Source organism: Passer domesticus, chromosome 19, assembly GCF_036417665.1.
Source record: "Passer domesticus isolate bPasDom1 chromosome 19, bPasDom1.hap1, whole genome shotgun sequence".
Lineage (NCBI taxonomy): Eukaryota > Metazoa > Chordata > Aves > Passeriformes > Passeridae > Passer > Passer domesticus.
The window spans coordinates 2637966-2664624 of NC_087492.1; the positions used below are offsets into that span (position 1 = coordinate 2637966).

Consider the following 26659-nt stretch of genomic DNA (forward strand, 5'->3'; position numbering starts at 1 on the left):
AGATTTCTCCGTTTCACCAGGCAAAGTCCCTTGGGCCGGAGCAGGGCGAGTCTATCCCACCCTTCCCGGGATTTGGAGGAGCAGAGCCGCTCTCCAGCACGGTGAGGCGGCAGCGGCTCATTTTCACCCTCAAGGCCGGCGAGCAGCAGCCTCCCCTCACACCCTGCTCCTCCACAGCGTTCCCGGCCCCCACAGGGCTCGCACAGCACCGGGGGCCGCCCGGCCCGGGGGTCCCCTCATGCCGGAGGAGCCGTGAGGGGAGCGGGGCGGCGCTGAGGGGCAGCGCTGAGGGGCCGGTGAGGAGACCCCCGCCCGCAGGGAGAGCCCCGGGCCCGGCCCCGCACTCACCACGCTGCAGCGGCTCCGCTCGGCCCGGCACGACGCGGAACTCGGCCCGGCACAGCCCGCCCCGTCCCGCCCCGGGCTCCGTCACTTCCCGAGCGCCGCGGCCCCGTCACCTCCGGGCGGGCGCGGCGGAGCGGCCGGTGAGCGGTGAGGGCTGCTCCTCCATGGCCCCCTCGTTCTCCCCCTGAGGGCCGCGGGGTCCCGCACGGTTCGGTCTCCGCTCGGGTTTTGCCCCCGGCGCGGCCGGGCCTGGCGGGGCTGAGGTGCCGCAGCCCGCGGTGGAGCTGGAGGCGGCCCCGCTGCTCGGCTGAATGGGGGGTGTTGACTTAAAACCTCCGGCGTTTCACCGTTTCTCTCCCCGTTTTTAGGTGTAATTTTGACATGAGGAAAGGCTGAGAGAATTGGGAGCGTTCAGCCTGGAGGAGAGAAGCTCCGGGGTGATCTAATTGTGGCCTTCAAGTAAGTGAAGAGAACTTGCAGGAGAGGTGGGGCAGGATTGTTTACAGAGGCCTGGGGTGACAGAACAAGGGGGAATGGATTCACATTGACAGGCAAGGGGGTTAGATTGGGTATTAGGAAAATGTTTTTCCCTGTGAGGGTGGTGAGACCCTGGCACAGAGCAGCTGTGGCTGCCCATCCCTGGAAGTGTCCAAGGCCAGGCTGGACAGGGCTTGGAACAACTTGGGATAGTGGGAGGTGTCCCTGGCCATGGCAGAGGGTGGAACAGATGAACTTTAAGGCCCTTTCCAACACTAACCATTCTCTGATTCTAGGATAATTTCCCATTTTATCTTAGCTCTGAGTCAAAGCCCATCACCAGTGAGATGTTTGCGGTCAGAAAGCTGTGTCTGGGGAGCTGTTCCTTTGTGTTCCTCACAAATATTCTTTGCCTTCAACCAACCAAGTGAGAGCACACAAAATGCTCTCAGAAGCTGGGAAACGCTCAAGTAAATCCTGTCTTTCCCCCCCTTCCAGAGGCAGTCTCCAAAACCCACCATGATTTCTCTCTCTGAGCCCGAGTTCCTGAAGGTGGTCATCGGAGTGGTGTGTGGTGTGTGCCTGGGCTGGGGCATGCGCGGGAGGCTCCGCAGGAAGCCTGGAGCTGGAACACTGCCAGAACCTTCCAGCAGCCTGGGGGGCGAGGCCGACGTCATGGGGGAGTCGGGGGAGCTCAAGCTGGTGCTGGTCGTCCGCAACGACCTCAAGATGGGCAAGGGCAAAGTAGCAGCACAGTGCTCCCACGCTGCTGTCTCTGCCTACAAGCAGGTCCACAGAAGGAATCCCGAGCTCCTGAGGCAGTGGGAATATTGTGGGCAGCCCAAAGTGGTCCTCAAAGCTCCCGATGAAGAGACTCTGGTGCAGCTGCTGGCTGAGGCGAGGCGCCTGGGACTGACTGTGAGCTTGATACAGGATGCTGGGCGTACTCAGATAGCCCCAGGCTCCAGGACAGTCCTTGGGATCGGACCGGGACCAGCTGATGTCATAGATAAAGTTTCTGGTCACCTTAAGCTCTTCTAAACTGGTACCAAAAAGACCTGGATGTGTTCATGTATGTCAGTACTGAAGGGATAAAAATCTACGCTGTTTTTTTTTTTTTCCATGTCTTCCTTCAGTGTTAATAAAATAAGCAAGTTTTGTAAGATTTAATTTGTAAATCATGAGTTTCTCTAGCTTGTGTTCCAAAAGTGGGAAAGAATATTCTAGGCTCAGGGCAGTTGAGGAAAGCAGAGCTGGCACAAGAAGGAACTCAGTAATTTTACAATTTGTGCAGTTGGTTGAGGATTTTGCACATTGGTTGATAGAGTTTAAGAGTTTCCTCTTTCTGCCTGCTTTCTGTAGTGAATACATTCTTTAATTCAGAAAGGCTCAGCTGCTGAAGCAGTTAATAACTGGAGCTGGGGGGTAACTTCCTGCCCAAACAACTGCTGCAGCAGCTTGTAACTGGTACCAGGCTGACCAGTTCAACTGGATTTGCAGCCCAGACCAGTAAACAGTTGTGGGGAGCAGCTGTAAGCTGAGCTTCCCTCTGGAGGGGTCTGTGTAGATACTAAATGTGCAAAAATGTGCAGTTAAGCCAAGGTGTGGGGAGTTTCCCTCCTTATAAACAACAGGGACAGACTTAAATCCTGGTTTTCTTGGGATTAACTCCCAGGCACTCCTGGGTTTAAGGAAGCACCCTGTTGTAGATATTACTGCACAGTGCAGAGCACCTTGGAGGTTCCAGTAAATTCTACTTGTACAGTTTGTGAGAGTTCTGCTGTTAAGCACCTTTTCCAACCTCTCAGCTGTGAACCAGTTTGTAGGAGAGGGAACAGGATTTATCTCCATCTCCAGCCACCCACAGCCCCAGAGGGAATGGCAGAGGGGCTGAAATGCCAATAAACACAGAGGAATGGAAATGCTTTTATACTGCACCTCTTACTTATATGCAGAATCCTTTCCAGAGCCTCACTGCAGACTTTGCTCCACCCCTGCTGCCCACAGAGAGCCTGGGGCAGGGGAGCTCCTGCCAGCCCCATTCCATGAAGTGCTGCAGTGTCCAGCCCCAGGATCACAGCACACAGCTGTGGGGCTCACAGAGGAGGAGGGAGTGGATCTGGGTCCTGATGCCCAGAGTGGCTCCTGGTTAAGAGACAGGAGCTTTAGAGTGGCTGGAAATCTGGCCAGTGCTGCCAAGACTCGTTACACTCAAATATGACAGTATTCATAAAGAAACATTTAAGTCAATTTTATTTGAAGCTAAATATGTTTAAGGCAATTTACATACCTAGAACATGATCTCAATTGAACTGGCACACCCTACTACAATCCTAATTATCATCTGGTCAAATATGCTGGAGTTGACCACAGTGCAGCCAACTGGTGAAAAGTGCTATTTTCTTCTCTCTGGCATAATCTCTCTCTAGAAAAAGCATTACATATTTTCCTGTATTGCCCCCTCAGTGCAAGACCCCACTACTGGTCCCCATTGCTGCTCTGCTGCTGGCCCCTCAGACCCCTGGCTGCACACACCTGCATTGCCCCCACTACCAGCACTGGAATACTTGGTTTGAGTCCAAAGGTCCTTTTTTTTGAAGACAGTAAAGTGAAGCTACCACTATGCAGCATGTCCACAGTCCAGTAATTTATTTTTAAATTGCGTAATTTCAAATTGCACAAACAAAACTGAACAGCAATATGCTTGAATTCTCTCTTCTGTACACTCAAAACAGTGATCTAAAACACCACAATATCCAACATACACAAACCTCAGGGCAGGGTTAGTAAATACACAGATTGGAATCATGGTGCTCTGTTCCTGAATGGAATGTCCCACAAAAGCACAGGATACAGCACAACATAAGGTCATCTGTTACATATGGAGTGAGCAAAAAGACACTAGCATTTTCTATATGCATAACTGGAAAAACCTGCATAGGTTAAGGGAAAAAAAAAAACCAAAAAACCAAAACCCAGAACTTTTACTCATTTTAAGTCAGGCAAGGTTGTCTGTACGCATTTTAAATTCTTTTAGAGCTATGCAATCCAACCCAGGGAGGATATGCTGATTAGTGTTGTCTCTTGTCAGCAGTCTTGCAAGGTCAAATACAAGTATCTTGGCTTTAGCTTTCTCCAAATATACAGTGAGACTTAAATGCATTTAGAATAGACAGTACATACCGTAAGCTGCTCACATACAATGAACTTAAGATTCAATATTAGAGTGTAACACTATAGAGTGCAAATCAGAATTTTCACAATAGACTTAATGGTAATAAGCAGTCCTGCAAAAGCCCACTTGAACAAAGTCGTTTAAACTATTCCCCTTCTGAAAGTAAAAGTCTAAATGACATGGAATGTGAAAAAGATTTAACAGAAGTGATTCAAATCGTTTGCGCTAGAAAAAACAGTCCTTCATGAAATAAAGGTTACAAGAACACGAGGCAGAACTCTTTGCTTTTTTCCCTGTTATGAGTTAAAGCGGGGAGGGACGGTGGAGTTTCAGTAAGAAAAGTTGCTGCTCCAGACTGGCTTGTGCTGCTTCTCACATGCTGTAGCCGAAGCCGGGCTGCGGCTGCCCGTACGGAGGGGCCGTGTAGCCATAGCCAAAAGGTGCCTGGGGAGGAACTGCCACGCTGGGTCCTGCTGTCAGCATCAGCTGGGGCTGGCCTGCAACACACAACGGGCACCTTACTCCTCTTTCTCAACTGAGGAATCGCCCTGGAAGTTTTCAGGAGGTGTTTTTTATGTTTCACCCTGAACTGGGCTTCTTCAGGGGAACAACGGGTGTTTTCCCACAAAAGCTCAGGACACAACAGGTGGCTAAAAATACTACAGTGAAGAAACTCTTGCTAGAATAAGTTATTGGGTTAAGTAATAAGTTGCAGGGTTATTTTAAGTGTTTTTCTAGTCGTATTTCATAGAATAACTTTGGAAGTGTTTTTGGGTCATTTTCCTGTGTTCTCAGGAGTGTTTCATTTTTGTGTTTCAAGGGTTTTAGAAGGGTATTTTGAGGTGTTTTGCTGATTGTACTTTATAGCATGACTTTAGAGGTGTTTTCAGGTGATTTCATGGTGGTTTTCATTGTCTATGGGTATTTTATGTGTTTCAAGTCTTTTGGAGGCTTATTTTATGTGATTTTTCTGGTGGTATTTAATATGGATATGAAGAAAATACCCAATATAAAGTATGTATAAATATGCTTTAGATATAAAGCATTTTGTACAAGATCCAAATAAGCCCTTGCTGGAAGTCTGGAATAGCACAGCTCCTGTACACCTTTCCTTAAGGAGCCAGGACAACCTTCAATCTGCAGTCCACAGCCCACCTCAGCAGCCACAGCACTTATCTAGTATTTTGGAACACATTCCTCAAGACTTGATTTCACATGGAGAATGTTCCCATTTCCCAGGACTTTCTCAGGAAAAAACAAGATTAGGGAAGGCTTGTTTAAAAAGTGAAATATGTTATTGATAACACACAAACTAAAGCATTACCATAAACAATAGGTTGTGTTTCTGTAGCTTGCTCCTCTTCCTTTCTCAAAGACTCCGATGCATCCAGTTTATCCACCTGGAATTGAGACCAACAATTAAAGAAATCTCCTCTAAAACAGGTACTTATTCGTGGCAGAGAAGTGGAAAAGCCTTAGTGGTATGTCAACACCCATCAAGAAAAGGAGACCATTTACAAGTTAAGATCAATTCAAGTAGCAATGTTGGTACTGGTGCAGTCAAGATTGTCTGTTTCCTGAAAAAACCCTCATTGAGGGATTTTCAACTTCTTTGAAAGCTCACTCCAGGCTGAAGCTTTGTACAAAAGGTTCTGGACTGGAGCTGGACAGTCTTTGGACTCAGATTTGAGCTCAGTCTCAATTGGAGACCTCTGGCATTGGAGCAATTGCCAAGATAATGCCCAGACCTGCAGAAGCTTCCCTGGAGGTGACACTGAGGCACAGCAATGTGGTTTGTATTTGGATAGAGCAGACTGCAATAGCATCCGACATGTCACTTGAGCCTCGAGATTTCACTTTCCAAACCCATTCACTCATGCAATTTAAGTTCAAATGCAGAGAATGCATGTGTATAAGACTTGCTTTTTCCACTCCAGAACTGTGTGGCAGTCAGCCTAAACCCACAGATACTCCAATTCTTCCAGCTTTACACACAGTAACAGACAAGCCTGGCCAGCTTCACTGCTGCACTGCCAGTGCAATGGTGCTGTTTGCCCACCCCTACAGAAAGGCAAGAGAAGGAACTTCTTCTGTAGTGAATTATTGCTCGTTTCTAAGACAGATCCAAGGGAACTCAGCATTTCTACAGTCTAAGGCAGGCCCTGAAACTAAAACCACAAAATGAGGTGTTGGTATTTTACCTGGGAGATAAGATTTAGAACAAAGTCAGAGATAATCATGCCAATTACTTTGAAAGACAATAATACAACTCACAAGATTAACATTTCATTTGTGTCCCTAATAAAGGAGTTTGAAGGTTTCCTGCACTTACACACGGTCACTGCTATTTATTCAGCTACAACACTCCCAGTTTTGAGTTTTGAGCTGAACTGTGCTACATGATCAAATATCTGCTGGCAGCTCTGAGAGCTGGGAGCTCCTCCTTTCAGCTGTGAGTTAAACGTGTGTTCCATAAACCTGCTCCTCTGTAACCTCAAGCTGAGGCACAACTCCAGGGAGTGGCAGAAGTCCTGAGCTCGAGTTCCCTCAGTGACTGGGCTTCCATGGCCAGCCTGGTGGTTGCCTCCCACAGTATCTGCCTTGCTGCTGCCAAAGTGCACGGGGTCGTATCCAAAGCTCCAAGACTCATTTCCAGACACCGTGCTGGGAACTGCACTGTTTTTAACTCAAAACAGCAACACACTGAACACAGAAGCACAAGTTTAGAGATGCAAATCCAAGGAGAATGTGCAGTTTTGCTACTAAGCAGAGGCATTTGGCTTACTCACACTTGGAAAGCCTCCAGCCCAGGACATTCAATGCATTTTGGACCCAGTTTTGATGCCTCCCCTCAGAGCTGAACAAATACTGACAAGAACAAGCACGAGGTTGAAACCAGCCCACAGGATGGTTCTTACACCACTTGCTCGAGCATCACCAGCCTCAGGGCCCTACACTTGGAGCAAGATTGACTGAAAGGCTTTTCCACAGGGACTGCAATAAGCTGCAGAGGAAAAGTAACATGCATTCAATGTTATCGTGTTATGTGTGCATGAAAAAGAGGCAAAAGTACTGAAGCACGAGTGAGGTCTGAAGATGACTGCCATACAGGCTCCCCCCAAAAAACCACACGCAGCCCACAGCAATGCCTTGGAGCTTCAGGAGTAGTGGGATGTAATTGCAATGACTGCTACACATGCGTCGTTTATGCAAACACTGCAGTTCAATTACCTTTTTTCACACACACGCTCTCCTACTTTCCTCACTAGCTGCTGAAGGACCTTACACTACGTGTCTTAGGTTAGCCTTGAGTTCCAGTGGTGTCTTTACAACCAGCAGTTTTTGCATTTAGTCCATCTTCAAAGCTGTCTGTCACTTTGGTTTGCCCTTTGCTGAACCACATTAATGGAAAACTCCTGCAAGGGCTGTCCCCTGGGCTCAGGAGGATCACAGTGGCATTTGTAGGGAAGCAGATGGACAGAAAACCTTGGATTGCCCTTCTGAAGGTCAAAGTTACATAGCAAAAGGCAAGCCCTGGAGTAGCCTCAGAAGAGCAATAAGCATTACCATTTTTATATTTTTTTTAATGAGGTAGCAAAAGAGGTTTAGTGAAGCTGAAGAGCTTGGAAGGCAGTCTTTTTTTTTTGGACAACTACTAGAAATTTACTATAGGGAGGAGAACCACAGACTTGGTGTAACAGCTGAAGTTTTAAACTGCTACATGAACTAGAGCACTGTGTGGATTAGATCAGCACCATGAGAACTGACACCTGAGTGAGGAAGAGTCCCTCTGGAGCAGCCAGTATCTACTCTGCCTACGGTCAGCACACATTAGTCACAGTCCAGAGATCAGGAACTGGATCACAGCCCTTCAACTAGCAAAAGCCAGATGGATTTAGGGATTCACAGACTTATTTCTTATTGTAGGAGGTTCTTTCAGTCAGATTGGCTGTTAAATAATAGCACTTGTGTAAATATTTGTGTGTTGTTTCAATTGCAGGCTGACTGTGATCCAACTGATCACCTGTATGCCCTTCCTGAGGATCTATTAGCTTATTAGTAGCAAATGAATCTACTTTTCACCTACAGCACTAGCTAGTGAGAGTTAAACAATTTGCAAATGCTTTAGTGATATTTTGTTTGGGGAAAAAGCAGTAGCAGCAGTGTAGTAAACATAGGAAAGAAAAAACTCATGCAGAATCCTTAGACTTAGTCCTCCAGACTTAAAGATGGAAAACAAGAATCAACTTTCACCTTTTCCTTTATTGCATCAACCTGCAAAGGAATTCAGAAGGTGCAGCTTAGAAAAATCAAATTCCATATTTAGCATATAAAAAGGTAGAAACAAAAGCGTCAGGGAAGAAATAATTAAGGTACAGGCGAGTAAAAACAAAAGTACACCAGAAGTATCTGCTTTAGAAAGGCAGCTCTGCTTCTTGCTGGCTCTTACTTCATTAGCTACACCAAAACTACATCCTAATCCTTTATCAGATCAGGAAATTTTTATTTTTAAGAATCTACTACTCCCACCAAAGGCATGGTGTTAGCTTGGTACAGGCATCTCTGACAGTTGTATTGCTCAGCCCACCTCCCCCAAAGCAGCATTTCAGGCTGGCTACAGAACTACAGGGTAGTCCTGCCTTTGGAAGGAACAGCCAGGCAAATTTCTGGACAAACAGACACCTTAAGTCTTCACTGACTGCATGAAAGTAAAAGCTGAACTCAAGCCTGGAAAGGTCTTAATCATTAAGCAATTTACACCATTTCACTGGAAGATACTCCAAAGGCTTCAGCTGGGAAAATCTTACTAGTGACAGCTGGATTTAACTCAAGTCTGTTCAAGCCTGTCAGAGCATTACCAAGTAGTTTCCCCCATCCTGAATCACTTCAAATAAGAGTTGAGTCATAATTAGTGCCATTAAGTGTCAGAGCCACATTTTAGAGTTAAATGCATAGCAGAATAAGTTATCTCTAGGTCTAGCTATAAAGCTGTTTTAGTACACAGTCTAGAATTTAGTTAAAGCTTGATCCCAGCTGGGATTCCTGACTGACACAGCACAGGAAATGCCTGGAGCCTGGAACTACTTTAGACACTGCCCAGGGTCAGGCAAATACTACTGATGTAGGTTCTGTAATTGTAGAGGGTGGAGCCTGCAAGTGTTTCAGCCTCTTAGAGGGCGAAGTCTCTCCCCAGATGGACTGAAAAGTAAGTGTGGACATGGACAGACAGACATTGGACAAAGCCCAAACCAATGTTAGTAGCAAGCAGACAGTCTCAAGGCATTCACCACAGTGACTAACAAGCTCTGGGTGTTGGAGAGGCACCTGCTCTTACCTTGGTCAGGTATTCCTTCATGACCTGGATAAAGTATGGCATGGCAAAGTCCATAATGTTGTGCCTCCACGCTGTTTCCAAGACAACATCCGGCCTTAGGAGATCGTAGCAGGTGAAGAGACAAGCCCCAAAGCATTCCCTCTTGTTCTCCTGCAAGAACCACTGCAGCAGCTCTTCTGCCAGCTCAGTATCTTTGGATTCGGAAGCGTACTGCATGGCATCCTGCAAGGGGACAGAGCCTCAGCCTCGGGGGACACAACAACCCAAACGTGCTGTTAACCAAGCTCCCCTCAGAGCCAACAAGCCAGAGCTGCTGAAGGTGTCTCACCTTGTAGAGCCTGTCCTTCTTGCAGAGCTCCACGCTCTGTTTCCAGCGGTTGTTGCCTTTGAAGAGATAAGCGGCGATCCTCCGGAACTCTATTAGCTCGTGCTTCTCCAAACGTTGGGCAAGAGAAATGTTGTCAAAGTTGTCATAAGCATCTATAGAAGTCCTAAGAGCCTGAGTGAAGCAGAAAAAAAAAAAAAAAAAAAAATCACACCTTACATGTACAACAGCACCCACAAAATGCAAATATTTCCCATTAGTTCTGTATTCCTGCTTGTAGAAAGATAAAGTATTCCAGCCAGAACTGCAGAGATCTGCTACTTTATTTGAGAAGCTGCTGTTTGACACACATGGAGTTTAGATGTTTCAGTCAGTATTTTTCAGTAGGTTAAGAGTCTCTGAATACCAGGCAGCTGTTCTCTGAAAACAGTAGAACAGCCAGACATCACAACTGTTTGCCTCTTCTGAGAGTCTTTTTGGTAACCAGTGTTTGTTTGCCTTAAATAAAAGCTGTCACACTCATAACAAAGTAGCCACTCTATCCCCAACAGGAATGCAACAAAATGCTCCCAGAAAGCCACTAACATTTTCCCACTTAATCCTTGACTCCTCACCACTAATTCACTTTAAACCTGGAGAACATACATTTAAGGAATGTAGGCAAGCAGGTAAAAACTACTGAAAATGAGAAAGAAAACTGTGTTTCTACACAACATGAGGTAAACCCAGAACTAAGTGCTTCAAGACAAGACGTACCTGGTAATCTTCTTCAATAATGAAGAGGTTGTTGAGGGACTCATTGACTGATTTGTTGTTGTGATTTTGAACAGAGCGCAGGTAAGGCTTAACCAGGGGCAGCTGTTTAACCTTCAAGAAACAGAGAGATACATTTAAGTCAGTTTTTGTGGAAGTCTCCTAGCATCTTCCCTGGCAGGCAGGGGAGTAGCTAAGCATTTTTAAATGCTACTACAGCTCAATGCTTTCCCAGCTTTTGCTTTCATCTGGATAGCAGGGAAATTACCTTTGTGAAGAACGTGACGGCACGGGTGTGGTCAAGCCGAGGGGACAACACCATCAGCAGATCATTGAGCAGCAGAGGCTTAAATTCCAAATAGAACTGAACTGCCTTGTAGTACAGCTCCACATTTGCCACCTAGACAGGAGTAAAGATGTATGTTCAGAGCAGGAGTTTGATTGTGGGGAAATCCAAATGAAAAACAGACATAACTTTCCCCAGGAAAGCAATACCTTAGTGATGATATCTTTGAACTGGCCTTCTTTCCAAGCATCTGTTGGGTGATTCATCATTGTGATTATGGCATTATCATATTCTTCATACTTATCATACAGGAAAACCAGTTCAGCCCAGAGATGGGCTTGTTCTGCAGCTCTCAGAACCTAAGCAAAAGGCAGAATCAGCAATATTTGTTAACTGGAATTTCTATCAGTGCTCAGGCTTTAGTGCCATTAATCACCTCAGGAGCTTCTTGTGCAAAAGCCAGGGTACAGATAGCCCAGAAAGGTGTGTTTTCAGCTAAATTTAAAGCCTCAGCCATTCACCTTGGGAATGTTGACTCTGGACCAGAACAGTTCCAAGTGCTCCCTCATCTTCTGTGGCTTGAACTTGGAGTAGAGAATTGCCAGCTCTGTGAACATCCCCATGTGTGCTCGCTCCAGCCCAAGGGCTGCTTCCAACATAGTGATCAGCTCTTCAAAGTACCCACGATCCTTAGAGACACAGACAGAGACATTTCACATCAGGAACCATCCAGAATCCCAGATTTTGACAGGGTTGCCATGACAGAACTGACTGTACAACAGGAGTCAGCTGAATTACCTGGTAATAGTTGATTAGCTCTTCCAGCTCATCTGCATGCACTACAATATGGAGCCCACACAGCTGAGCCAGGCGGAATTCTTTTCCATCCACACAAGCAAAGCAGACCTGGAATTGAGAGTTGTGTTACTGCTTAGAACCAAAGCTTCTGAGCAGGTCCCAGCTTTGCAGTCCTCTGAAGACCTCAGAGGGAGTAAATTCACCTCCTTCCACGTGCGAGTGCTGTTGGCTTTCCGAGCTCCATCCACGGCTGCCTGGTACTCGCCGAGGTGCACCAAGGTTGAGGCCAAGCGGCCGAAGTTGGACACGTTGTTGTACAAGAGCTTGGCTGCTTCATACATCTTCTCATCATAGCAGCGATCACCAACCTGGGCAGAGCACAGCCAGGTTATTCCTGAACGTTTTCAGCCAGTGGTTTACATTAAATGTGTGGCAGTCAAGCCCTTGTCAAAATGGATATCCAAAGAGATGGAATTCCCAACATCTCTCTGTGAGTCAGCAAAACAAAGTCAGCCTCACTCACCTGCTGGATATGTGCATTGTTGGGGCCATTGATGAACTCCTCTAGCTCTGCCAGGCGGTTTGTTTTAGCAAGAGCAAAGATTAATTCTGTTTCCACATATGACTCCCGGGCCTTCTTGCGTGCCATCTGCAGATACTTCACCAGCTCTTCCCAGTTTCCTATGGAAAGGAGTTCAGAATATTTATTTCCCACCACTGGGGACACCTGTGCTTAGCTTACACAACTACCTGAACCTAATTTTGACATATTTCTACAGCTATTCCTCAACAATCAAAAACCTTCACACTACATTATGCATTAATCATTTAATCTTAGAATGGGCCTAACTAAAATGTTATTTAACTTCATACAAGGACTCTGAATGAAGTCTCCAGCTAGATAAAGAAAGAAACTACAGGCCACTGATTATCTGCAGATGGAATACACTACCTTTTCCCACTCTCATTTAGAGCAGTCCTTGAAGGGCCAGATTCCTCTACTTGCATCAAGATACAGATCTGGCAGAACTGCAGTTTGAGCAGACCAGGCAAAAGAGCCGAGCAACATCAACAGCCAAGATGTAAATAAAACTTAATCATACCACTGGCATTAGCAGCTTGAACAACTTCCATGTATGAGGAAGGATCATCTGCTTTAATGTAGGAGTCAATTGCTTCCTTTACCATCCCCTTCTGGAGCTGTGCTTTGGCCAGCTGGCTCCACACTGCAGGTTCATTGCAGCGCTCGGCGAACTCGTACGCGCGGTCCAGGTTCCCAATGTGCTCTATCAACACCTGGGAAAAGGAAAGCCATGATCAGCCACTCTCAGAAAGGTCACTTCTACAACACACTAAGCTGGGGGTTATGTAAGTTCCTCGATGGATCCACAGCTTTTAAAAGAGAGGGACTAACTCCATACAACCCACACAGCATGATTTTAGGCTTACAAAGTTTCAATAAACAACATTTGTTCTGTTTCATAAGACAAGACACTGAGCAGCTTTGGGCACTTTGCTAACTGGTGTTAAGCACCAGCAAAGTCCTTATGTGGGGATACACAGGGAGTTTTTGCAACTTAAGAGTTGAAGATACCTGTACAGCTGATGTGTTGACATCAAACTTCCTGAAGATAGCAAATGCCTCCTCAAAAAGCTCATTGCTGATAGCAATATTGGCTATGTCAGGGGCATCGTAGTTGTCCAGGCGATTGATGTACTCCATGACACGGGTGCGGTCAGCCTTGATAGCTGTAAGGATGAGAAGGTTCTGCAGGTTCCTGAAGAGGCAAAGAAACAGTATTTAACAAATAATGATCAAGAAATTCACCCTCCCCTCTGGAGAAGGTATTAGTTTATTTGCTGTTTCACATTACAGCAATAACTCCAAGTTTCCTATGGCTTAGTTTTCATTTCACACACCTGTGCTCACTGAACACTGAATTATCCAGAACGATTTTCTCCAGCAGTTCAATGAGCTCATTGGGCAAATCTGCAGTCATGAAAGCCTTCACAGTGACAGAGACTTCCTCGGGGTCCTGGGTCTCTGACAGCGCAGTCTGCACAACCTGCAGGGCATGGAGAAATGAGTGATGTCAGATTCTGCAAATCCAGTCAGGACAGCAAGGCTGTGAATGTCCTGCCAGTTGTACCTGGTCAATCAGGGGTCTTCTGTAGGGGTTGCTTTCCAGCAGCACACTGGCCCAGAGCTCGGGGTCCTTACGACGAACTAAGTAGCGGGAGAGACTCTTGAAGAGGGAGTTCTCATTGCACACCTGGAGAAAGGCACAGCTTGCTTAGAGGGAAGGCAAGGCCATGGAGCCTACAGATGGTTGTACTGTAACTCTGAACCAAGGGGCAGACTGAAATCTCAGCCTTTGATACTCCATTAACCTCCCATTTTAGGATGAGCTTTCTCATTTCTCATTAAGCTGCAGAGGGAGGTTAAACAGCCACCTCCTCTTCTGTGTTAGAAGTATGCACTTCCCAGCTTAACACATTTTAGGAAATACATGTTTTTGTCATAAAGTTTTCTATGCACCCCACGACACTGAAGTTAGAAGCCATTCCTGAGGCATACATACATTGATCAGCTCCAGATCACACTGTCCACGCTCGTAAGCCACGCAGGCCAGGTGAGGGTCCCTCTTCTCACAGTACTTGCCAACAACACGACTGTCATAGTAGGGATTCTCACGCAGGAATCTCTCTGGGTTGTTGTTGCTGTCAATGTATATCTTGGCCAGTGCATTGTGAGTGGCAGGCTCCTCACAGCCCTCGTGAATTCTTGCTTCCAGCCAGGGCAGAAGCAGCTTCAGCCTAGAAGGAATTGATTTTCACATTAGAAGTTGAGTAAGTAAATATCCAATTGCATGATTTCTACGCTCTGGAAGCCAGTCTTGGTGTAGGACAGTCAGCAACTAAACCAGAGTTACAGTGCTCTGTTTTAACCTACATTTTGATTCATTATTATAATGGTGTAACCTTCTGACACTATGAAGAAAACACATCAAAGTTATCTGGAGAGATCCCCACACTGGCCAAGAATTAGAGCTGGGTCTCACTCAGTGGCAGCTTCTGCCTGTGCCAGTACCAGCTTTAGCTGTGTGACATGCACTGATGGATGAGCAGCAAGCACTGCCAGACTGGGAATTGGTAAGAGACTTGTACAAGTTTAATACCTGTTTCTTTTCTCAACCTCTGCAACAAGTTCATCAGTTGAAAATTGACCTCTCACTACAAGGATGAGGTTCTTGATCACATCTTCAGAGCAATCCACATCAAGCAGTCCCCCAATAACAACTGGCAGACGGCTTGGATTCACCTACACAGGAGCATTTAAAGAGGTCAGGATGCTGTCAGGGAGCAAGGGCACGCAATACTTATCCCCAGGACTCCACTTGTTAAGACTGACCCCATCCTCCCAGCTTCCTGAGGTTCTGAACAAGCTTAAAAGTCAATTCCTCAGGCAACAGGCATTCCCATCCCAGCCCAGTGGCTCACTTAGCTCCCACAGGAAGAGCTCCTGAGCAATCCACTTTGTCCCTGCAGGAGGTTAAAAGGAAAACTTCCCCTCCTCCCCCCTCCAAATGTTCACTTAAAATCACCCCAACTCCGAAGTTATTCTACCAAGTCTTCCTCCTTCAAGTGGCACATGAGTGGAAGTTACTGCTTAACCTGACTGAAGAATGAGATCTGACATCAGGGCTAATTAACTGGAGGCCACTCATAATTACTTAAATGTCAGTCTCAGGTACAAATCTCTTTGCAGAATACTTAAAACATGATGCTTGTAGTTGTATATGATAATATAAAAACTGATCAATTTGACTCACTGAAGCCAAGGGGCAAGTTGTCACCTACCTTCTGTACATAAATCTCAATATATTTTTGGAGGTTATTTCTATACAAATACAGCACCAAGTCGTGGACAAAGTCAAAGCGGTCGCACACAATGATGAGAGGCAGCTGGTCAGTGAGTTTAGCTTCCTACAAAGAGAAGAGCTTTAGTAATTTGGTTTTGCTCTTGGACTTAAGCAGACAAATAATACAGTCACTTAAACTGTCAAAGCAGCTGAATTTGGAAAGCCAAAACTCAACAGTCAACCAAGTAATGACAGCTTGTTGTTCAGCTAATTGTTTGCAATATGTAAAGTGGGAGCACTCACACCCACTGCAGGCGTGAGGAGCAAGAAGCTTTTTGGAGTTTAACCCTGCTCCTTTGCATGGCAGACTCTACAGTTTTACAACACAATACAACTATTACAAGCCTAGGCTATAGAGAATATTTTTAGTTGCCACTGGTGTTTGGTGTGCAGGATTAGCACTCTGGGATTTCAAAAAAATTTAACCAAGACTAGATTAAGTTGTGGTTCATAATGTAAAACTTATATAGAGAATTAACTTTGAGTGCCATGTGTCATGTGATACCTCCTAACTATGGATTTAGAGAACAGTAAGAATTAAGCTCTACAGCAGTACTGCTTAAACTGCTTACCAGATTAATTATCTAAAAGCATTCCAACTTTCAGCATAAGGTTACAATGGTTACAGTACAGAAGCTTAGTCTATGTGGCAGACAGTATTCCGGATGCATATTTCAGATCACTTATTCCAACATGCACATCCCAGAATATAATCCTACATATAAATTACACTTAAGGACTTTACACAGGGAGGCCTGTACTGGGAGATTTACCTGGTACATGTCCTGCACATTCCAGACATGGAACAGCACAAAAAACAATAACTTTCATCAGGAATTTGACAGCTTGATAACATATCTTAGGTGGCTTGATCAAATTACATACCTTACACCTCGGTGACACCAGGTTAGTTTTAGAGAATTCTCTTGGGAAGAGTTTTGCCATCTTCAGATATGATCAGCAAAATCTAAGACTATGCTATGTAACCAACAAACATGAAGGCAGGAAATGTTCCCAGATAAAGTTTTCCCCTCCCACATGGTTCCTCAGGTTCTCAGAGTGTTGTGTTTGTCAATAAGCTCAGTACTAAGACTAGAGAATCTTAACTTTGAGCACACCATCTTTTCCTGCTCTCCAGCAATGCTCTGGATCAGTCAGGATTTATTCCCACTGACTGGCATCTCCCAGCAGAGCTAAACCATGGCTCACCTGGCTGAAATTTCAGTGTGTAGGAGTAAGACAGATCAGCCCTGATCCTGAAAGCATGTATGGAATTAACTGACCCTTTTCATCTGTTGTTTCTGTAGTTGCTCAGTTGGAGTTGATTACACTATAAATAAGCATTAAGTTATCAACTCATTTGGCACTGTGGGTGTTCTCAAGTTAATAATCTGTTTCCTATTTTATAGCAGACATTTTTAACAAGTTCTAGGTAAGCTGGTACATTTACTACAGGTTAAGAGTTCAAGCCAGATTAACCTTAGCAAGAATAGTGAGGAACTGACCTAATATTCTTATTTTTTAAACAATATGCCAGGCTCAGACTTCATTAAGAGGTACTGTCAATATGGCAGATACCTCTGGTTTGAGGACACTTGGATCCTTAAGTGCAAAGGTTAAAACTCATCTATTTTCACAGAGCTGCCTCATTTCACTAGTGACACCATGTTTTATCAGAACCCCAAACAGTCCCAGACAGTCCAGTGTTACCCAAACATTACCTTGAGGAAGTTTTTAACACGTTCTGGATCATAGCAGTTACTTTCCCTGCAGATTCTTTCCACTTCTTTAATTTGTCCTGTCTTGCATGCAGCTTGAATGTACTTGAAGTGCACATCTGGATCCTGGCTGAAGTTTACAATGGAGCCCAGGAAATAAAACAAACCTGGAGAGAAACAGTCAACAGATTATTTGCTGGTCTCATTCAAAAGTACAAATCCCAAAGGCTACAGAAATTTAAGGCACTCAACTTGGACAAAGACAAAAGGCCAGCATTCCAGGTTTTTCTACAGCTCTAAACATTTTCCAGGATTTCAGAAAAACAAATTATGCAACTGAATAGTGGTATCCATACTAAACAGGGAAACTTTAAGGTTTAGATCTGTTTCAACACAGTTTGAGGCCTAATTACTTAATCTTATTATGGCTTTCTAGATTTCAGCAGACAAACATCTGTAACGAGGTGAGCACCAGGTCCTCTTGCAGAAGTACAGACCTACCTTCAAAGCTCTTGAAGGACTCAAAGAGCTCAATGAGTGACTGTGTTGACAGCTGTTCATGGTATTTGGAAGCCACCTGGACACAGATCTGCAGGTTCTGACGGATGTTAGCGGACAGCATCGCACGCAGACACTCCAGAGAGTCCTCTACTGATAAGGACCCAAAATAATTCACTAACCACTGCAAAGACACACAAGGCATTTTAGACCTGAGCAGAACAGCAGTTAGCAAAGGCTGGATTTGTAGCTGCAGGGTGTTTGATGCCTTACCTCAGGGTTGAGGAGGTGAGTGTGAACTACCGCACGCTTGATGTCGTAGAGGTCTGTGAAGTGCTCGAGTGCTCGCTGCAGCAAACCAGCCTTCTCACACAGCTGAGCTATGTGAGCCCGGTCATAGTGAGTAAACATTTGGTTTCCCAGGATGGCATCTGCAACCTAGAAGGAACAGGGAACATTTTCACTCAGCTCCTGAGCACTCCCAGCAGTGTTGGCCAGCTCCAGGAAGCCTGAGCACGTACCTGAGGCGCGTGCATGAGGTTCATCTCAAGTAAACGTGTTTGCAGGGGACCTTCTGAGGGACGATTATTCTTCAGTGCATCCAGCAGAAAGGCTGTGCATTGCTGGATTAAATTATATTCCATAAAGACATCCACAATCTGCAAAAAAAAAGGGAAGAAATTTAGGTTTTTGATTAGGAACTGGAAGTATATTTAAGTATCAATGCAGCTTCCAAAGCTAAATCCAAACTCATTGCTCTGATGGTTTGAGCAGGGCTCCTCTTACCAATTTAATGCTTTGAAGTCAACATTTCACAGCAATGAAGTTATTTACCTGTGTTATATCTGCAAGAGGCTCTTCATCTTGAACAAGCATTTGTGCAAACTGCTGTCCTTGATCAGGGCTGATTCTCATTACATTCCTCAGCAAAAAGATCCAGTCTGGAGTATATCCAACCTGAGAAGATGATGGAAAGTGAGAACTCAGCAAGAGCACCCACCTTGTTAAATACAGAGCTACAGTCAAAACTACTGTCAGGAGGTTACACAACCCAGCCAGGATTTCTTCTTTTGGAAAAGGCTATATGGGGAAGTAGGGAAAGTATAAAGTCTAAGAGTAACTATTCATAAAAAACTCGAGACAAAAGTAAATATATTACACAGGCTCTCAGATTCCCCACAGTTACTTCTAGCTACTTTGGAACATGCACTAGTTATTATTAAATACAGGATAGATACAGCAATTTAATATTCTCTCACCTTCTTAGCATACAAAACAATCTTCTGGACTTGTCCTGTTTCAGCAAAACATTGGATGACCTTGTTTGGAACGTTGGCTCTCAGATAGACACTAAGTGCTAGTGTAGGATCCACAGATTTCACAAGATCTCCCAGCTCCTCCGAGCACTCCAGCTGTTCAGAAACAGAAATGCAAGTCAGCCCACCCTGACAGTGCCATGCTGAGATGCACTGCCACCCTCTTCCTCATTTGTCTTCTCTTCCTTTTGGACTTCTCTTTAAAAAATCAAGGCCCAGCTTGACAGCCTGAGCTGACTCTCCCAGCAGGGATCTAGTGGGCTCAGCTCCTCATGTTCCACAGCAGCCAAACGAATTTTCAGAGCCAGAAAGAACTGGGTGACATATTGTATCAGCATGTTTCTCCAATTAATTGCACAGCTGTAACCACAGCTCAAAACACCTGCAGTCAGTATCCAAAGGAGTGGTTTGGCAAAGCCCAGCAGCAGCTCAGAGCTTTCCATGCTCCGCACATCCTGCTGTGATTTTAAATGTGGAATGAGTGAGAATTTGATCAATTCTCTTGCAGTAGTTTGAGTCACAGTGACAGGCAGAGTGAGCACCTATTGCTCAGCTATTTGCTGTCACTGCTGAGCTCCCAGCTGAATTTTCTTGGGAAGGGGGGAGGCTGTCAGGCAGTGCTGCTCCTTCCCCCCACAGCTCTGAATGTATCAACCCCAAACTTACCTTATCTTCTTTTAACCATTTTTCCAAGAGCTGCTTGCGGCCCTGCTGGAGCACTGGTCTGCAGAGCTCCAGTGACTCATACTTGTTCAGCTGCCCTTGGTCCAGCAGAATGCCAAAATACTGCAGGAGAGGGGAAGTCTGCCCTGGCTGAGCTGGAACACTCTGGAACCGGCGAATGGTGTCTGGAGTACGCAGGATTCCCTGCCAGAGAGAGGGAGAGAGCCACTGCAATTTTCTTTTCTGCTGTTGTGGCTTGGCAAGAGTTTCTCCAGGAAGCTGGAGGTAATGTCACTGGAGCTGTCACTAAGGGTTTCTACATTTTGCCAGCCCAGAATGCCAGGAGCAATATGGCTGAACACCAGCTCAGGCACTGAGATGCTTTGACAGAAAATGTGCTACAATAGCACATTACATTTATTTCAGTAGCAATGCAGATTTAAGTTCAGAATGAGGACACCCTTGGCCTTGCAAGCAAGTTCCCCTCATCTGAATTTAGTCTTAGCCTGGGTTTTTTGTCATGTTTCCAGGTGTAGCCTCAGCTAGAGATTGTCTTTTTACAGACCCTTTTTTGCATCACTGGAGAAGTAAAGGTGAGAACCAGAAATGTTATGAATTATAGCCATTACTTCATCATTTATTCCTCCTCTGTGGGCCTTACAAACTCTAAGATCATCCTGCTTGCAATCACTGTCATCACTCAAGATACCTGTGAAGCACCAAACTACCTTGGGACAAGAGCAGTAACAAGATTGTGTCCTTGCCACTAGAAAAATTCACTGAGCTTTCCTGAAGCAAGAAGCTGAAGCCAGTAGAGTTCAGCTGCTCTGAACACTTTACCTTTGGGGCATTAGCTGCCACTTTTGCTGCCTCTGAGTAGTTCCCTTGTGCAAAGAGTGCATTGAATTTCCTGGCAAAGAGCTCCTCGGCCCCCGCCAGGTTGTTGCGGACAGCCATCCGTAAAGCCAGGTCAGGATTCTGCAGCACGTTGGTGATGTAGGGAATGATGTTCTCCTCTTCCACACACACTGAGAGCACCTGGAAAAACCACCAGGGGAAACCTCAGTTAGCCCAAGCATCAAAAGTGAGCCAAAGGCTAAGCTAACTTCTGAGAGGAAAGTGATGGTTTTCATGGAAAGTTTTTCATCCCTCGATAACTCATACTTGTCATTTTATTAAAGAAACCTCTGGTTAAAAAGAACCAATGTCATCCATTGTCTGCATCAAAGCAGGCAATAAACAGTTTAATTGAGGTATCTGCAGAGGTAGAAACGAAGGAATACAGTGGATCTTTCAGGGATACAGGGATCTTTCTAAAACCCCTACTCAATGGCTTAAGGAATCAATCCTAGGGGATACCAGGAACAAGTCTGCTCTATATTCCCCATGCTCAACATGCAACAGCACCCAAAATCAATCTGGGCTAAAGGCATGGCTGTGCAAAGTTAGTAACTTGTTCATAAAGTACTTATATATGGAGAGAGAACAGCAAATTTATTTTGGGGCTCACAACACTGTCAGGCCTCACATGCTCTGAGCAGAGTTCAAAGTTAACATTTCTGGAAGCTTTTAGACATAGACATGAACCCTGCAGTATATCATGAAGAGCCAGTGGGATCAGCTAAAGAAGTGGCTTCCAGGTCAAGTTTCCTTACCTGTCCCTTTCTGTTGACTCCAATAATTCCAGCTGTTGCTTCATGCTGTGCAGTAACAAAAATGGTCTCTCCACTGATCCTGTTCATGTAGATACAGGTGCCAGTTTCCAGATCATACAAGTGGATGTAGCCATACTTTGTTATGAGGAACACCACATCGTGCTTGTCACTGATCTGCAAAACAGAAATAGATTACTCAAATTTGGCACTGGATAAATGAGTTGGTGCTTTTGAGTCTCAGCAAACAGCTGGGCCATTTCAGGACAGCCAGAAGTGCTGTTTTATTTTTACTTGAGTACTATCACAGCAGAATGACGTCTGAAGAGCCTGAAAAGCAGTTAAAACATATGGATATTTTTTCCAAAAATAAGAACATGCTGCTTTTGAATGCTGCTTGTCTCCACCTCTACCACTGCTGAAGCAGAAGCAGCAGTCCCACCAGTCACACCAGTTTAGGGCCAACCCTCAGGCCCACATTAACCAGCTGGCTCCCAGTGCCCTCCCTGCTCCTGCCACATCCACCAGGAGAAGCTGCAGACCTGTTTGCAGCTGTCATACCTGCATAGCAACAGGAAAGTCACTTTGTGCTTCAGGAGGAAAGAAGACATCCACAGCTTTCTTTGGAAAGGGCTGATTCCCAGTGGGTGGTGTGCCAACCTCAATGATATGCAGCTGTGCAAGAGATAAGATTAATTCTTGCATCTGATTTATTTAACAATAGATTCAACAATGACATTACAGCAGTTCTCTTGCTGCTCAGCCTTAATCCCAAGTTTATGCAAAGACAAACTAAATTAATCTTCCTAAATATTTTCACTGGCTAAAGGTGTGGCACCTGGTGTTCATATACCAGAGCTGAGGGAAACAGTTAAATATGATCTTTAGTTGCCCCTAATTACACACAAGTTTCAGGATTCAGTGAGGTTATTTCAGATGCACTCTTTTAACTTGGTTCACATTCTACAGAGACAGTTCTGAAGATGTTTCTCTGAATCTAGCTCTGATTTTACCCTAACTCATAATTCCAGCATTCACATGGGATCACTATTTAGCCTTGCAACACTATTGCTTCTTTTTTTTTTTTTTAATTTTCATCCAGTAATTTGGAAATTAGTTGAGTCTGATACCAGGGATCAGCACTGAAGAAAGATTACCACAGCTTTTCCCTCAAGCTTAGCCTGTGAAGCTGAGGCACGTGTTTCAAGCAGCTAATTGGGCTGGTCATGACATGCCACTTAACTTCTCCACTCACAGATTCTTGCTACACCAGGTAGTCCAAGCTCTGCATGCACATGTCATATCCAGACTGACACAGTCCTTCACTTTCTTCCTTAAATGCAACTTTTTGCATTAAACCACTTGTTCTCCTGGAAGCAGAGAACCAGGGTGAGTCACTAAAGATTACAGTATACTTAGAACCAAGCCTTACCTTACCCCCAGCTTGCCCTCTTACTGCAAAACAGAAGAGAGTGGATTCTTCAGCATTCCCTTCCATCTTGAACTGTGCAAAGCTGGCTGCATGTCCCTCGATGGGCTGGGACACTTTTCTGTCCACAGAGTACAGCTGCATTGCTCCCACTACACGGTTTTGCTACACAAAAAAAAAAAAACAAGTGTCAGGACAAACAAGCACTGTGACAGTAATTTCATTTAATATTGGTCAATGTGCTGCCATTTCAAGCTTCCTCTTACAGCATCACTTCAGACTCTTAACCTTGCACTAGTGTTTATATCATTACAAATCCAATTATAGCAATGTGAGATTTTCAGTTACACTTAAGTTTGTTATTTGAAGATTGAGACAAGCATTTATATTTAATAAAACAAACAGATCAGTCCTGCTCCTGTGGAAGGAGACAACAAGACAAGCTCTGGAGTTTCCACACCTTCCTGGAGGTGAAGTACCTGTGCAGATATTCCAGTCAGCAAGAGCCATTTCTGCTTGGCATCAGTTCTGTAGTTGATGATCTGGCAGCCAGCAAGGCTGGAGTGGCGATCAAACATCTTCACGGGCTGGGACTCCCCCTCCATGCTCCAGTGGTAAACTGCATTATCCGTCACGAGGGCAACAGTGTTCAGAGAGATCCACTTCCAGAAGGTGACATCATCTGTCATGGTGTGAGCCTTCATCTTGCTCTTCATCTCGATGTTGAAGATTTGCAGCGTTTTCCCAGCTAGAAGACACAGCCTTGTTAGCCACAGGACAGAGCAGAAGAGCTGCACTAGGACATCAAACCCTGGGGACTTCCTTCCAGAAAAAGCTGTTCTACACTGGCACACCTTCAGGCATCAGCTCTCACTTGGAACCAGACCACACTCCTGATTTGACTGATTTGCCACTACTGAGCAATCAAACAGATGCGGAGAAGGGGTTGGTAGGAGACAAAAGCTTCAGCCACACAAATGGGTTGGAGGGTACTTCACACACATCAAAACCAGGTTACAGTCATGCTGAGGCTCTTTGGAGTTCTGAGGGAAGCTATGTCAGTGGCATTAAAAGCTATGTCCACATCTGTTTTAAGTATTAAAAGGGCACAACATGGAACAGTCAGGTTGGCAGAGGGCTTTTGTAACTCAGGCTAATTAACCAAAACCTTGGGGTTGCACTAATGGGATACACAGCTACTGGCTGCAAACCAGACTGACAGGAACTGTGCAGGGGAAGGAATCTAGTGACCAACACAGGCTCTAGAAGGCAGGAGGAAAAGTTCTCCAAATCACATAGAATGGTGCATACAAACATCCTGAACAGCCACCTGCAGTCAAATCTACCAGTTTTATAACACAGTGGCCTAAGAAATTAAGTCTTCCTGTTGAGAAGACAAGAAAAGTTCTGACCAGTTCTATTACTTATAGGAGAGAATTATTTAAGCACACATAAGTGTAGCCCAGGAGGAATAGAAAAGATCCCATGAAACTGGATGCAGGCCAGAATATCTGCTACAGTCACTAACTGTAGCCCAGCTTGAGGAAGTCACAGTGCCACAGAGGCAAATGCCTGCACCCACCAAGGACTGATTTAGCTCAAAGCCATTAGTTCAGCAATTGATGCAAGATGCTGAGTGAGGAGTTTCTCCAGAACTTGGAGAAATCTCTCTACTACAGAGTTACTCAGGCTACAGGCAGCAGTTTTTTTCCACATCTAGTGCAGCTGGAGCTTTAGGGTCAAGGGAGAGGACATCAGGTAACACATTCCTACATGCTAGGCAAGGTATATTACAAGGCAAAATCTAGACTTGAGTCAAAAGGGTCAGTCCTGTTCAAAAAAACTCTCAGTATCAAGATCCCAGTGATTTAAGTACATTTTGGGTTCTTGAGTGGATTAATTTTGGGAATCTTAGGGTCTCCCTTGTTTGGGAGGGCATGGAAAACCTCTGAGTTTTAGGCCTTTAGTTGCTTAAACACTACTGTTCAGCCATGTGCACCATCAATCTGAGCCATTTTATTCTGCTTTTTCTTGTCATAAGACACAACAGGTACTAGGTACAGTCAATTGAAGTAACTCACCATCTGCACACACAAGAAGGCATTAAAGTTGTGACAAAACAGTAGCACAGTATTAAAGTCAAAGTTAGGTAACATTGGATACATACAAATCTTTCCATTAGCAATACATGCATTTCTAGAGTGCCTGCACTTAGGGCTTTTTGGGCCTCTGAGGGGAAGAGAAAGACATTTCTGGAGACTCCAGAGGAATGTTTGCTCTCTGTAACATCAGAGATACCAAGCTGGCTGACCTTGTACTTCCTTCACCACACAAGTCTTCCCTGCATAGTTTTACTCCTCTTATCACTGACTGATACAATAAATATGCACTGGTCTCTTTCAGCAAGGCCAAACTAAGGCCTTCAGGAATATCTGTCCCCCCTTCCCAGCCTGTTTTCCTGTCTCTAAGGAAAGGTTTATTTGATCTAAGAGTTATACTCTTAGATCAGGTCTCACTTCCCTCTAACATGCCTGCTTAAAGCCCACACTTGGCTTCCAGCTCTCCCTGCTCAGAAGCTGCAAGCATTTGGACTGAAGGAAAAACCTCATCCTAATAATCAGCAAAATGGCAGGAAGCCTCAGCTGAAGCTCCCTGCCCAGCTTCCTCCAGAAGAACTGAAAATGCATTCAACTTAAGCTCCCATTAAGCTGTGGAAAATTGCTACAGGATCCTCCCACATAAATTACCTGGGAGACCTCAGTCCCTCATAAACTAGCTCTCCATCCACTTCAAAGAGCCCTTTATCAGGACTCCATACCTTTCAATGCAATGACTTTGCTGGCAGGGTTCATGATAGCACTGTCAGCTGAAATTGGCCTCCGGATTGGGTTGCTGGGGTCGTTCATGTCAATGATCACCACTTGAGCCTGTTCTCCTACTTTCTCTCTGATGCAGATGAATTTGTCAGACTCCATGGTCAGAGTGCTGAACCCAATGTTTGCTGGGTTGATGCCCAGATTTTGGAGCTGGAAGAGAAGAAAAAGGTTCAATGTGAAGTTATTACCTTGGTATAGCCACAAGCAGCTTTTGTGAATGTCACAGGAAATATCAGACTTTGCCTTTTTTTGTGACAAAACAGCAACTAACAGTTTGCTACCCCACACCTGCACAACACACTCTGTTGCACAATTTCAACCAAGCCCAGCAGGCTTCCTGGAGAAGCATTCAAGCACTTGGTGTCTTGCCTTCAAGGTCCATTTACAACTCAACCATTTAGAACTCAATCTTTGAGCCCCTCTCACGGCTTAAAGCACACTGAACTCACCACACTGGACTTGCAGCTTCAACCCTCACTCTCACCAGCTCTCCTCCCTGAACTCATCACTGGCTTTGACAGCTATCACTATTTCAAGCTTAACATCACACGTGAGGTGTCTGAGCTTTATCTTTATCCCTGTGGAGCTAAAAAAAGCTGCCTGTCTAGCAATTAGCCCAGGCCTGTCTCGCAGCAGGAGGCAGAGCTGGGCACCACTGAAACCACCAATGGCCCTGCTGAACACAGAAGTTATCAATAAACCACTTCCTTCTCTGAGCCACAGCCTGCTCCCCTAAGCCTTTCAATGCCCACATTTCTTGCAACAAAACACTTGAGTTAACAGCACTTTTGCAAAGCTGCTGTATGAGGAGGATGTCAGTAGGGAAACAAAGTTTATTGCATTTTTAAGAGTGAAAATGCAGTCATGGTCATATCACACAGATATCCAGCTTGTCCACATCTTCTCCAGTTTTCTCCTATAAGAAGAACTATCAGCTCTAATATTCTGATATTTTTCTTTAAGGACAAGATGTCCCAAGAAGGGCGAGACCTTCAAAGCCAATTTAGGCTGATTGTGCTGGTTTGGAGCTCTCAGCTCTTATCAGCTGTGCTCTGACCAGCTCCAAGGAGGCCATGCCCCAGCTGCTCTG

The 26659-nt window shown here is 45.1% G+C and overlaps 3 protein-coding genes across 6 annotated transcripts in view; 1 reads left to right on the forward strand and 2 right to left on the reverse strand.

Annotated features, from left to right (window-relative positions):
* Positions 1–487, reverse strand: part of VMP1 (vacuole membrane protein 1) — a 59592-nt gene extending 59105 nt beyond the window's left edge. Inside the window, exon 1 of the mRNA XM_064394494.1 lies at positions 349–487. The gene's annotated coding sequence lies outside the window, so the exon portion shown is untranslated. The remainder of the gene's footprint in view (positions 1–348) is intronic.
* PTRH2 (peptidyl-tRNA hydrolase 2) lies at positions 361–4217 on the forward strand. Of its 3 annotated transcripts, none has more exons than XM_064394496.1 (3): positions 361–492; positions 714–804; positions 1321–4217. In XM_064394496.1, the coding sequence occupies exon 3, from the start codon at positions 1342–1344 to the stop codon at positions 1861–1863; it is 522 nt and encodes a 173-aa protein (XP_064250566.1). In that variant the 5' UTR covers positions 361–492; positions 714–804; positions 1321–1341; the 3' UTR covers positions 1864–4217. The 3 variants fall into 3 exon arrangements, with proteins under 3 accessions (XP_064250566.1, XP_064250567.1, XP_064250568.1); XM_064394497.1 differs by having other exon boundaries at positions 419–485; XM_064394498.1 differs by lacking the exon at positions 361–492 and adding an exon at positions 514–553.
* CLTC (clathrin heavy chain) overlaps positions 3455–26659 on the reverse strand; it is a 29790-nt gene continuing 6585 nt past the window's right edge. The window contains exons 2-33 of one of the 2 annotated variants that reach the window (XM_064394490.1): positions 25512–25719; positions 23173–23441; positions 22697–22858; positions 21826–21939; positions 21268–21441; positions 20453–20650; positions 19616–19816; positions 18893–19045; positions 18468–18590; positions 18155–18292; positions 17907–18071; positions 17637–17817; positions 17139–17302; positions 15356–15481; positions 14674–14816; positions 14077–14311; positions 13645–13767; positions 13415–13560; positions 13089–13272; positions 12598–12790; positions 12018–12175; positions 11698–11862; positions 11495–11602; positions 11218–11385; positions 10906–11055; positions 10679–10810; positions 10414–10524; positions 9661–9831; positions 9333–9554; positions 8252–8272; positions 5322–5397; positions 3455–4494 (exon numbers count right to left, since the gene is read on the reverse strand). In XM_064394490.1, coding sequence (XP_064250560.1) covers positions 4370–4494; positions 5322–5397; positions 8252–8272; positions 9333–9554; positions 9661–9831; positions 10414–10524; positions 10679–10810; positions 10906–11055; positions 11218–11385; positions 11495–11602; positions 11698–11862; positions 12018–12175; positions 12598–12790; positions 13089–13272; positions 13415–13560; positions 13645–13767; positions 14077–14311; positions 14674–14816; positions 15356–15481; positions 17139–17302; positions 17637–17817; positions 17907–18071; positions 18155–18292; positions 18468–18590; positions 18893–19045; positions 19616–19816; positions 20453–20650; positions 21268–21441; positions 21826–21939; positions 22697–22858; positions 23173–23441; positions 25512–25719 — 5007 coding nt within the window. In that variant the 3' untranslated portion in view covers positions 3455–4369. The remainder of the gene's footprint in view (positions 4495–5321; positions 5398–8251; positions 8273–9332; positions 9555–9660; positions 9832–10413; positions 10525–10678; positions 10811–10905; positions 11056–11217; positions 11386–11494; positions 11603–11697; positions 11863–12017; positions 12176–12597; positions 12791–13088; positions 13273–13414; positions 13561–13644; positions 13768–14076; positions 14312–14673; positions 14817–15355; positions 15482–17138; positions 17303–17636; positions 17818–17906; positions 18072–18154; positions 18293–18467; positions 18591–18892; positions 19046–19615; positions 19817–20452; positions 20651–21267; positions 21442–21825; positions 21940–22696; positions 22859–23172; positions 23442–25511; positions 25720–26659) is intronic. The other variant, XM_064394491.1, reaches the window with a different exon arrangement.